The sequence below is a fragment of the Stenella coeruleoalba genome (assembly GCF_951394435.1).
Source record: "Stenella coeruleoalba genome assembly, chromosome: 16".
Taxonomy (NCBI): domain Eukaryota; kingdom Metazoa; phylum Chordata; class Mammalia; order Artiodactyla; family Delphinidae; genus Stenella; species Stenella coeruleoalba.
The window spans coordinates 79357331-79369933 of NC_137162.1; the positions used below are offsets into that span (position 1 = coordinate 79357331).

At 50.6% G+C, this 12603-nt stretch overlaps 1 protein-coding gene across 2 annotated transcripts in view; it reads right to left on the reverse strand.

Annotated features, from left to right (window-relative positions):
• Nucleotides 1–1880: 1880 nt before the first annotated feature.
• Nucleotides 1881–12603, reverse strand: part of SLC35F3 (solute carrier family 35 member F3) — a 289746-nt gene continuing 279023 nt past the window's right edge. For both annotated transcript variants that reach the window (XM_079900261.1, XM_079900262.1), the window contains 4 exons: nt 9607–9732; nt 7389–7581; nt 6317–6406; nt 1881–3232 (listed from right to left, as the gene is read on the reverse strand). In XM_079900261.1, coding sequence (XP_079756387.1) covers nt 2997–3232; nt 6317–6406; nt 7389–7581; nt 9607–9732 — 645 coding nt within the window. In that variant the 3' untranslated portion in view covers nt 1881–2996. The remainder of the gene's footprint in view (nt 3233–6316; nt 6407–7388; nt 7582–9606; nt 9733–12603) is intronic.

Below are 12603 nucleotides of genomic sequence, written 5' to 3' on the forward strand. Positions count from 1 at the left end.
GGAGCAAAAATGGAGCCTGTTTCCCAAAGCCACCCCCAAGGTTCCATCAGAAGGAACCCCTTCCTGAGACTTTCTGTTCATGGGTCCTTCCTGGTTTGCCATAGCTCCTCCCAATTCTCGAAATCTACATGGTAGGGATAGAGGGGGTCAGAGGAGTTGTGGTTTGTATTCTTGGAAAGAAATCTCTTACATCTCCAACCCTCACCCCAACTCAGGTTTATAATGTCCTGAAAGGGGCATTAACCTCTCCTGCAAGTTTTAACCTTTCTATTTTACATACCTTACCCTTCATAGTCTTTTTTGTAATTGGAGTAAAACATACATAACATAAAAAGTTACCATTTGGACCCTTTCTAAGCGCATAGCTCAGAGGCAGGAAGTACCTTCACACCATTGTGCAACCGTCACCACCACTGACCTCCAGAACGTTTCTTATCTTATAAAACTGAAACTCTGTACCCATTGAACAATAACTCCTCATTCCCAGCCCCCAGTAACCAGCATCCTACTTTCTGTCTCTGTGAGTTCCGCTACTCCAGGTACCTCATACTAGTGGAATCAGCTAATATTTGTCCTCTGTGACTGGCTTATTTCACTTAGTATAGTGTCTTCAAGGTTCCTCCGTGTTGTAGCCTGGGTCAGAATTGCATTCCTTTCTGAGGTTGAATACTATTCCATTGTACGTGTTTACCACGTGTTGTGTATCCATTCATCCATCCATGGACACCTGGGTGGCTTCCACCCCTTGGCTACTGTAATTAATGCTGCTCCGATTATAGGCGTATAAATATCTCTCTGAGTTCCTACTCTTAATTCTTTTGGGTCTTCATAGTCTTTTATGCCCATGGGAGAAGAAGGTAAATCTGCTCTCGTGTAGGGTTTCCCAATTTTTCAGGTTATGGCTTACAAAGGAAATATCTGTTTGGCACCTTGGGGTAACTCGAGAGCTTGGAAGCCCAGACAGTCATGGAGGTGACGGGCTCGGGCTCCACTGTAGGGCTCCCGGCGTACACGGGAGACATGGGCAGGGGAGCCCTTTGATCTGGATGACTACACTCCCCAGGTTACAACCCCACACAGCAAGTGGTGCATGGTGTACAGATGCTCTAGGGATGGGTGGCGGGGCAAAGTGTCCCAAAGAGGCTGTCATCTCCTCTCCATTCACACGCCCTCTTAGAGAACCCAGCCCTTTGTGGCCAGAGGATGAGAGACATTGGACCTCAGAGCGCCTGGCCACAGCTGCCTGCAACAGTGACAAACACGTTACATCAAATTCCCTCTAGAGCCAGAACAGGTCAGGGCACCTAAGGCAGAAGTCAGGTGTGGGAGCTGAGCTGGAAGACCAGGTCAGTTTAGGGACTGAGGCTGCCACTCTGAGGCCCGAGTGTAAGGGAGCCAGGGAACCGGGCTGCACAGGAAAGGGCTGCAACCCCAGAGCTGCACAGAGGGCGGCATCTGAGGAGAGGAGACAGGACGGAAGGGGAACACTGCCCGGAGACCTTTCCTTCGAGGCCGCCTCTGTGTCCTGCATTTCTCTTTTGTGAACGTCAACTCTGTCTGCAATAAGCACTTTCTTCCCTTGAGACGGCTGAATGGCTTCCTGTGCCTTGAAGGTGCAGGAGAGTGGGGCTCGCTGGGACAAAAGTATGAGGTGAGGAAGCTGGAAAGTCAGACCTAGCCTAGTGGGAAAGGAACAGAGTGGCCACCAAGACGGCACCGAATGCTTCTTTTTTAAATCGTTTATTAATCTGTTTGGTTAAACAGGTAATGGAAACTGAGAATAATAATTTGCTTAAAAAGTTCAGGTCACGAATGCCCTTTCCCCTAGGAAACGAAAGACTCCATGGTTACAGAGCACACCACTGGGTTATGACGCCGTTTCAAAATAAGGTTTCCAATTCGTTATGTAACAATGTAAACTTCAAAAATAGTAAACTCTAACCCCCTTGTCCCTCTTTACAGATCTATCACAGATAGAATTTTCTGGCAGACCTAAACTGTGGAAGTAAACACCGTGGTGCTTAAAAGTTTCATAAAAAGGTTTGCAGATTCAGTAAATCTTGCGGTCTTGGTCGGGAAGTAAAAGCAACCAGCGATTCATCTTCTGCGGAGTCTACCTTATATGCGCACCGTGACCCGTGTTCTACTACACCGGTCATCAGCTTTGCCACTTTTGTACACACAAACACACACACACGCACACACACACACAATGTATAGTCTTTTGTTTCTAAAGATTTCTACATCTAAATGATAAGACGGCACCAGTGACCTATAATGTCACCTCGCTTCACATAGGTAAAGACAAAAATTCTGTAGAAGGCACTGTAATTTCTCTTCCATGATCTTACATAGACACGTGAGAGCGAGCCAGCTGGGGCTGGGACTTAACCTCCCCTTTCTGTTACCCGGCTCGGGCCTGTCCTCCTCCGATCGCCACCCCCAGTTAGCCACAGTCAATGGTTTTCCATGTCCATTATCCTTTTCTGCTCCAGCTTTTCACATCACATCAACCCATCCATCCAACAATCCGTTTATCCAGATTAACTCAGAGTGATCTTTTGGTTCATTGAAATCCCTTAAAATTAAGAGTACAGCTCTGGTATAAAACAAGGTATGACCTACCATAGCTGCAAAGTAATCACAGTGTGCAATGTAATTTTCAGTTGGGAAGAGTCAAAACATCTGCCCTGCCTTGTCAAGAACGTCTGTCATCCCGAACGATCTAGGCAAGCAACACTCTATGCTGCTTTACATTCATTTAAAAAGAGCGGAGAGGGTCTCTTCTCTCCCGTATTTAACTGGTACCCTTAAGTGAAAGGTCTGATGTGAAAAAAAGTGCAAGCAAATTGGACATGCCAATAAATACCATATAACTTACCGCAGATTACCAAAACTGTACAGGTATGTACACCTCACCAAACCGAGGTTCCCCCTGCGGGGAAGAGATTCCAAATCACCCACGCGAGCGTCACACAGAGTTCTCGGGCAGACCGTCAGCGGGCGAAGGAGGGCCGGGCCCTCCCGCCCTTGTTCTGAGGTCCCGAGCCCAGGTCCGCGCCGCCCTCCGCCGCCTCCTCCTTTTTCCTCACTTTCAGGCGGGTGAGCAGCTTCATCAACCAGACGTCCCACTCCTCGGGCAGAAGCAGGAGGAGGAAGCCCAGGCCGATGATGACCATGGCGATGACCCGGACCCCGTTGAAGACGATCTTACTGGTGTAGCGATCAACAACTGTAGGGGATGGAGAGCGTGGGTTACCGCGGGGGCGATCGTGCCAGGCCATCAGGAGGGCGGGGCCCCGGCCAGGCCAGGGCCTGGGGCGCCCCCTTCCGCGGGGCCGGAGCTGTTCTCCCTTGACCAGGCGGGCAGGGGCTGCCTCCCAGAAATCCCCCGTTAACTTTACAAACCCTGTCTGCTGCGAGGCCTTGCGCTGTGTTTCACTTTCCCCAATTGACCTGGTACCTTAGTTCCCACATTGATCTGTGCGAGAGACAAAACGAAACACCTGGGGCGGTTGGAGATGTGCGTGTGTATTAATATGTATATCCACCGAAGTTAATCGTGGCCACCTCCGGGTTGGCAGGATAATTCAAACGTTACTGCTTTCTTTATATTCTTGGCACTTTTCACATTTTCTACAGTGACATACTTTATTTTTATAATTTAAGAGCATGATATATATAATATACGTTCTGAAGACCAAACTTGACCTGGTTCTTTGAAGATAATAAATACAAACTTTTGTTCCACCCCAGGATATTATTAGTGTGAGGCTCTAATGCCACCTGTGTCACCACCGATTATGAAAGTTTATTAAAGGCCCAAGAAGCTCATTCCTGACCCACATCAGGTGAGGGAACAAAATGAGAACAGGATTCACGTCGGTTCGTACAAATCTAGATCATCATTCTCTTCAGAACTAAAGATCAAAAGCGTTTCAAATGTTGGTTTTCTTTTCTTTTCTTTTTTTGCTTTCTTGTTCTCTTTTCCTAACTAAATCAAACAAAGAAAATTTGGGGCCTGCCTCTCCACAAGGGAGAATTAGATTGCTTTTGTGTGTGTGTGTGTGGTACGCGGGCCTCTCACTGTTGTGGCCTCTCCCGTTGCAGAACACAGGCTCCGGACGCGCAGGCTCAGCGGCCATGGCTCACGGGCCCAGCTGCTCCGTGGCATGTAGGATCTTCCCGGACCGGGCCACGAACCCGTGTCCCCTGCATCGGCAGGCGGACTCTCAACCACTGCGCCTCCAGGGAAGCCCTAGATTGCTTGTTTTGAACGCATTTTGTGAAAGAGGGTTTTCTGACGTGCATGTGCCGCTTCTGAAGCCTGACGTGCTGGACCGCTGTCCCCCCGCAGCTCGCCCGCCGCATAAGGGGGCTGCTCTGTCATCTCCGCCATGTCCCGCCACATCCTCCTGCCCCGCCCCCTACCCTTGCGCCTGACTCTCACCTCTGTCTGGAGGGTGGGTAGAGAGGTAAAAGTTAAACCTGAAAAAAGGACTTTGTGGGCTTCCCTGGTGGCGCAGTGGTTGAGAGTCCGCCTGCCGATGCGGGGGACACGGGTTCGTGCCCCGGTCTGGGAGGATCCCACATGCCGCGGAGCAGCTGGGCCCGTGAGCCATGGCCGCTGAGCCTGCGCGTCCAGAGCCTGTGCTCCGCAACGGGAGAGGCCACAACAGAGAGAGGCCCGCGTACCGCAAAAAACACACACACAAAAAAAGGCACTTTATTAGTAGCCCTTTTGTGGAATTGAAGTGCCGCTTTTATCTCACTCTAATTCAGAAGCAGTTTGATTTTTAATATTGGCAGCATGGCCTGTTAATCCACAGATGGGGAGAGTCAATTAGCAAGCCACACAAGCTGCACTAGAGAGGGCGTCAGGGAAAGTCAGAAAGCCCAGCAAGGGCTCTGCTCTGACAGTCGGGCAACAGCCGACTCCTCGGCTTCTCTCCTCCCCTGGAGAACTGAAGGTAATTCCTTCCCCTGACACGTTACGGACCCTCTTACGTTGCAGGTAAGTAGTAAGAGAATTCTGATTAACCTCTCACACACCCGGCTGTATGATACGGTCAAAGTAGCTTCTATACCAGGGCCGCCTGGAATATGCCTCCTTGAAATAAGAACACTGTGGGCTATAAAGACACACCAAGATGCAGCGGGGGTAAGTTGATGCGTTACTTTTCAGAAGCCTGTAGTGTATGGAAACTGACAAGCTGGACCACGTTTTTACCAGTTTTCCAGGAGCTCAGGGGCTTTCCTGCCTTTGGAAGTTCTGCCTCATAGGTCATCTCATGTGGTTCTCGTATCAACCAAGGTGATGACGTGGGGACGACCTTCACTTTTAGGGGACAAGCAAAGGCCCAGAGAGGTGATGCGTGGGGACCGCCATCCTCCCTCTGGGCAGGGATGGTGCCGGGCCCAAGGAGTCTGGGGGCCAGGGTGAGGCATATACAGAACGTGTGGAATGGGACAGCAGGAAGAGGTTTAGGAAGCTGATCGCGGCTTTGCCTGTGCTTCCAGGCTTACTAACGCCAGACTGAACGGGATAAGGGGTTGCCATCCCCTGGGGGCCTAATCCTCTAACGGCCCAGAAGCGGGAGGGTCGGGAGATGGCTTTGGCGGGAGCTGTGCGAAGCCCAAGGGGGTGAATGCTCTGGGGAGAAGTGATTCACAAACAGGTTCTACAGGGAGGGCAGGTGTGAGGCGGGGGCGTTCCGGGAGGAAAATCTGAAATTCATCGCAGAAGAAGCCAGGAAAAGGAAGGAGGTGAGGGGCAGGTGACGGCAGGCTTTGGAAGAGCTGCCGGCTGAGCGTGTCGGCGAGTCCCCAGTGAAAGAAAGAGCAGGTCCTGAGCAGCTGGGGGAAGGGCTGTCTCCTGGGACTCGGGGAACAGAGTTTACGCTTCTGCAGTTTGCAGACATGCCTCTACCTCAGGCCTTCCATAACCGGAGCTAGCGGTCTCTTCTGGAAAGCCACTTAACAAAAGGTAAAAATTTCCTCTGCTACATATTTGTCTATACTTAGCAATAGTATTCATGATATACATCTGATCCCCCCACGCCAGTCTGAAGGGAGATGGCTTTAGACTTTCTGTATCTTGGTGTGGTATGTGAAAATCAAGCCGCCCTGGAGAAAATATTGCATGGGTCACAAACGTCAACGTTTTACCGAAGCGCTTTCTTTCTACAGAGAAGGTTAAACATGCCTGCTACGCCAGACACAGCCAGAATACACGTGTGTGTGCGCACATGCGTGTTTGTGTGTGTTTGCGTGTGTGTGTGTTTACAAGCAGATACAGAAAGCCATATAGGTTTACCTGCATTCACAGGTACACTGAGGACGATTCCAAGAGACATCAGAGTGGGATATGTAACAGCAATTCCAAAATTTAATACAATATTGAATGCTGAAATACAGAATTAAAAAAAAACAGGTGTTATTCACGACTGGCCCTGGACTTTCCCCTGGTCCGTCGGACCCCAGCTTCTCTGATGAGGCTGGAGTCGCAGGTGTTTTGCCCTTTACTCTGACTCAGTGAATTCCGGGTTCCTGCAAGGGCTCCAGAACTGGGGGATCAGGGCCAAACATCCTGCTGACTCAGCTCTCCTCTCTTTCCTGAGCTTTGAAGAAGGGAAAAGAAATTTGGAAAAGGTAACCAGCGAGCAGGCACTAGAAAAGAGGATTGGGGCCCCCTATGCATCCTACTAACTTTGCTTTTCTCTGCTGCTGGCAATGATTCTGGGATGACTATGAATAGGAGCTTTGGAATGTACATTTTTATTTTTAAATTTATTTAAATTTAGTTTTATTTCTTTTTGAATTTTTTAAATTGTGGTAAAATGCATATAGCATAAATTTTATTATCCTAATCGTTTTTAAGTGGTATGTACAGTTTCTGATGGAAAAGGGATGAGGCACCTCCTTGGTTACTTTCCTGCTTAGGACCAGCCTTATATCAACTAATGGTGATGATGACACTAACGTTAATGATAATCGGTAGTATTTACTGAACATTATCAGGCAGTGTTCTAAGAGCTCTCTGCATGCACTAATTTACTAACTTCTTACCAGCCCTATGTAAGGAATGTACTATTATTAGTAGATAACACGCAGCATACTGGGCTACTAGTTCACTCTTCAGAGCGCCAAATGACCATGGCCACTACTGCAGCGACCGTAGTCCTGGAATTAGAATCCAGTGTCACCATTTCAAAGGCTTTCCTTTTCGCGACACAATGACCTAGAAAAGCACGAGGAACTTAAGGATAATAACAGACTCGTTTTTCTCCTTCAGGACACGGGTTTCCAAAGACTCCCCTTGAGCTGCCCGGATGCCGCTCTGTGAGTCCCTGCTTTCTGGTGATTCTGACAGCGTGATCGCCACTTACTCAATAAGAGGACGGAAAATCCACAAAGGTTTCCCCATGGAATGTCATCGAAAGAGCTCCAGTGTTCCACTTTGGTAAAGTAGAGGATGACAGGAATACAGGTGATGAAGAGGATGTTAAACACACCCAGAATGGACAGAAATAAGGCGGCTTCTCCAAACTTAGCACTGCCCAGGAGCAGCTTGAACAGGACCTGACGGAGAGAGCAGAGGAGGAGGGGTGATGGCTCACCTAAGACTCCAACTTGCCACGGGGAAGCGAGTGCGCTTGGCAAGCTGGGGCTGGACCACGGGACCGACAGCCATGTGACAGGTGAATCCTACCTCATATGGCCTTCAGTGAAGGGTGGTGGGCTTTACCTATGCCCAGTAGCAACACGATGGAGAGTTACTCTCCAGGTACACAGAGAGCAACTTCAGAAACCATAGGTTGTCACACCAGGCTTGATTCCTCTGTGCTGTATTCGCGACACCACATCCCCGCTTCAGAGCACTGAAGACGAGGAAGCCACTTAAATTAGAAGCCACTTAAATTAGAAGCCACTTAAATTAGAAGCATCTGCCGTGATTACACATTCCTCTCGGGGACCCTAACATTAATCTCCGACCTTGAACAACACGGTTTGAAAACCAGTGCCCCCAAACAAAAGGGCTTTGGCTGCAAAGACATTTCCTATAAATCAAAGGGAGAGGGATTATAACACTCACAGCTCTCTGCTCCAGCTCACCACCCCTGTTGCCGACATGGCATGGGTTTTAGCGGAACACACCTGACTTTGGTTTCGTGCACCTGTTCCTGTTTGTACATATCTGAGATGCATGAAAAGCCAGGAGAGGGACAAAGGTGACCGGAGAGGCCGGGAAGCTGAGCTCCCAGAGGCCACCGTCCAGCCCACATGTTTACTGAACCGTCCACAGTTACGGACCTGATGGTCCAATTTCAGTCTCTGCCTTGCTGTCCTTCCTACTTTCCTCCTTCTTCCTCTTCCAGCCATTTCACATCTCTCTCAGGTATCTCTGGGCATTTCTGGGCAGGAAGCACGGAAAGGGAAATACAGTCAATTGCTTTCACCCTTCCACCTACCGGCCTCTCTGGGTAAAGATCAGGCAGTGTAGGAGATGGAAATGTAAGTCTAAATCAGAATATCTGTGTTCATCGTGGATCGCGTTTCTATCCGCTCTCGGCTTCCCGTTAGCATGCAGCTCATTGAAGAGAGCAGAGTGTGGCCTCTCATTATTTTCTGCATTTGGACCATGGTTCTGGAGTCCCAGAATGGGGCTAGACTATCACATCCTCTGAGCGAGATGTGCCCCAGAGGGGGAACATGGGCCGTGTATGGTGGGGCAGTGAGGCCAGGGAGCTGATGAAAGGTAAGATGGTACAGATGTTTCACTTTCCAAAAGTGTCTTCCTCCCAGTGCTGGAAAAAAGTTCCTTTTCTTAGAACTTTCTACACTCCTTTATGTTCTGTGTCCAACCGTCTGGATCCACAAAGGGCCAATAAGTCTCAAAGCTAAAATCTCATTTCTCACTGAATCCTCCAGTTCAGTTTCCCCAACCCTGGAGACCACAAAATATTTGCATTCTTGACTTTGGATCCAAAGAGAAGGGCAAGTGAGGGGAGAGAGTGGCTGAGAGGCATAATGGAGCAGGGGAGAGAGTGAGGGGCGAGTGTGGGGATAACAGTTGTTCTCTAGAGACTTGCAGTTGGCCACGCCTCCCAACAGTTCCCAACATTCTGTCAAAAATATTTTATAATTCCCCACATGATAGTAGCTGTGCTTTTATTCATTCAGTCTACAGGCAACGCTTGAAATGCACACGGATTCATGTTGAATACTAGTGGCCTCAAAAACCATGGGATAAGAGATTTCAAAGCTGTAGCAGGTATTCAAATTTTCATGTCCAGTCTGGTAGGAAAGCACCTGACCAGACACTGAGCCAGCCGGTTAGGGCCCTGGATCCAAACAAGGAAGTCACCAATCGGACTCAGCCAGTCCACGGTTCCACCCGTTTTATCCCAAATGCTGCAAATGTGCAGCCATTGGTGGAAAGGTCTAGAAAGCAGGGCTAAGAGCTGCCGTGTGTCTCATCACCACGAGGCTTCGTGTGCCCGGTGCCCCTGGAAAACAACAGCCTCCCCAAAAGCAACGGGCCGGCCACGCCGAGGCTGCCCTTCCCTCCCAGGAGGGCCCAGAGAGCCTGCTCCCCGCGTCTACCTTGTAGAGTGCGGACACGGAGGCCGAGCCCACCACCAGGGCTATGCCGATGACAGAGTGGCTGTGGAAGCCATCCGCGTAGGTCATCATCACGATCCCAGCGATGGCGAGGATGGCGGCCACGATCTGCGTGGAAGGAAGACACGGTGGTCAGGGCAGCGGTGGGGAATCGGAGGGGCCCCTAAGGGCCAAGGGGTAGGCGTGTTCATGGGGGTGCGATGGCGGGGAGGCTCCTTTTCAGTCCTTCTTTGGGGACCAAGCAGAGGCTGCTTTCCTGTCTAAATATTTGCCCCTGCTTGCAAGGGGGCACTCGGCAAAGCCCGGCATGACCCAGGAACCGGAAACGGTTGGCAGCAAGGAGTGGCACCGTAGCTTGGCATCACGTGGGAGGGGGGCAGCCACGTGATTCCCGGGCACCCGAGAGGAGGCGGTCATAATCCCAACCACAGGCTATTGGGTCGTGACAAGGCCTGGTGATGACCACCTCTTAGTTCCCTCGCACCCCTCTGTAAGCACCTCATAGGGTCCCGCTTTTAGGTATCTCATGTCTCAACAGAGAAGGCACAGTGACGACCACAGGCCTTGGCCCCATTCTACACGCCAGCAGTAGGACCTTCTGAGGGAGCGTGTGTCATGGGCCAATCAGGGCTACAAACAGTGTCCTAACCCTGGCGCTGCAGTTCCTTTCCCTGGCTGCTGCAGGGCCTGACCTCCACGGCCCACCCCCTCCAATCCTGTTCTACTCAGGTGGAGTGGACACTCCAGGGACACATACACGTTCCTGCTGTGCAAAGTCAAACTGTCAGAGTGCACAGGAGATCCACTGACTTGGGATAACACTTCGCAAAGGAGAAATGCATTAGCACCCAGAATACGCGTAAGTTCTAGTCAGAGGTGATCGTGGAGCTGCAGAGACGTTGCTGGGTGGCAAGTGCTAAGGGGCCGCTGTAGGCAGAACCCGGGGAGGGCAGGACAAACGAGCGCAGCACAAGTTCTGACCACTGGATCTACTGGGAGTCTCTCTCTCTTACGGATTTGCTCAAAATTCCCTCCGCTCTCTGTAGCAACATCGAGTAGCTGACATTTACTGAGTGGTCACGGGATACATGTTTTCTGTGTATCTTCTCATTTAATCCTCAAACTAGGTAGACATTATCATTCATTTCATTTTATAGGCACGGACACTTAGGCTCAGAGAGGTTCAGCAACTTGCCCAAAGTCACAGAGCTGCTGTGTGGCAGAGCAGGGACACACATTTCGGGTCTCATTGCAAAGTCAGTGTTTTCTATATATAAACACAGAAAGTAGGATTCACATAATAGGCCACTGCCAATTCTACTCTGAGACCTAAAGTGAGGTTTCCTGCAGGTTGAAGCACGCCATGCTCAGGTCAGTGAGAGGCGACGTGCTTGGGTCTCGGCAGCTTGAGTTGTGCGTTCCTCACGCGGTATTTTCATACAGAGACACATACACCCGCACACAGAGGCCCTTGAGAGAGCAGGAGACCATCATTTCCGAGAGAAGTACCATCCCTGCTCTGTCTACTTGCTCTTTCTGGTTTAGTGATTCACCTTTATCTCTCATGATCACATCACACCCATATTTTATATTCAAATGCTACACGTACTGTGTACGACTCTTCATTCAGAGAAAGAAACAGAGGCACAAGACAATAAGTGACCTTTTTTCCCTCCAGGAGAACAAGGGGCTAATGAAAAAGCAGGCAGGGCAAGGGGTGTGGGTTCTGCTCCAGAGGACACGCACGGTACAAAGATGCTGCCCCCAGCAGCTGGACCGGGCTAGGCAGCCAGGTAAACAGAGAGAGGGAACTAATTAGAAAAAGAAGGGAAGGAGACAGAGAGAGGGAAGAATACAGCTACATTGCAGATGATGCGGCGCATCTCCAAAGGTACTTAAGTCTTTCCAAACATAAAGATGAAGTTTGAGGGGATGAAGGAGAACAAGGGTTATTTTTCCCTGAAGGTTTACAAGGAAGATTTTGGATCTCCTTACTCTCTTTTCTCTATTGATTAAATCACAAACAGCTAAAAGCTTCCGCCTGAGCTGTGCTGTGCAGAAGAGCTGAGGGAAGAGGCAAGAAATAGAGAGCGTGGGTGGCCACAGGCTTCCTGGCCAACATTTGCCAAGTCCAGGCCGGTGGGTTCATTCCGACAGGTGGCACCGGGGACAGTGCTCTCCCCGTTCACGCCTCCAGGCTTCCCCTCTTGGGGGTCCCCGCCACACGTCACAGGCTTGACCCACCCGATTACAGGGCTCACGCTCTGGGCACCAAGAGTTCCCCTGGAAGCCCCGACCCGGAGCCTGAGGCCCTGACCGCCGTGCTGGAGGGGAAGCTGGCGCTCACCTCGCGTCCAACACCCCTAATAGCAGAGCAGAGTTGAAACATACCCTGCAGGTCTGGGGGGCAGAGCCTGAGCGTCCTTCCCCCAAACCTGCCATTCCCTTGAAGATAGATACCAGATCTCTTGAAAAAATAAGTGCAGAGTTTCCATTTTCACCCTAACATGTCTGGTTTCTTGGTTTACATTTGGAAAGGTTCCCTGCCTGTTTCCTGCACTCAGATGAACTCTCCGGGAAGGCCGGTCCTGCGTGTCCTGTGGTTTCACGTGGTCCTCACCTTCTAGATCCGGGCCTCCCTGGGGGAGAACGGCGAGTCTCAGGATGGAATCGAGTGAATTTCCCTCCTTCCCCCCACCCCTCCTTTCTCACACTTTCCTGTTGCCCCCAACCCCAATGTATCCCACTGAACAAGAACTTGGGGATCCACACAGATGGGTGACAGTGGCCTGAGACCAACAGGGGTGACAGCCACCATCTCCACTTCGGCTGGGGAAAATCTTCCCGGGGAAGAGGAAGAAACATGGGCAAGGGGGACGCTGAGGCCAGCACGCTGCCGTTTAACCTCTTAATGGGGGCCTTGCCCGTGTGGTTATAACCTGCCCGGCCCCCAGGGCTCTGGATTCAGGGCCCCAGCAA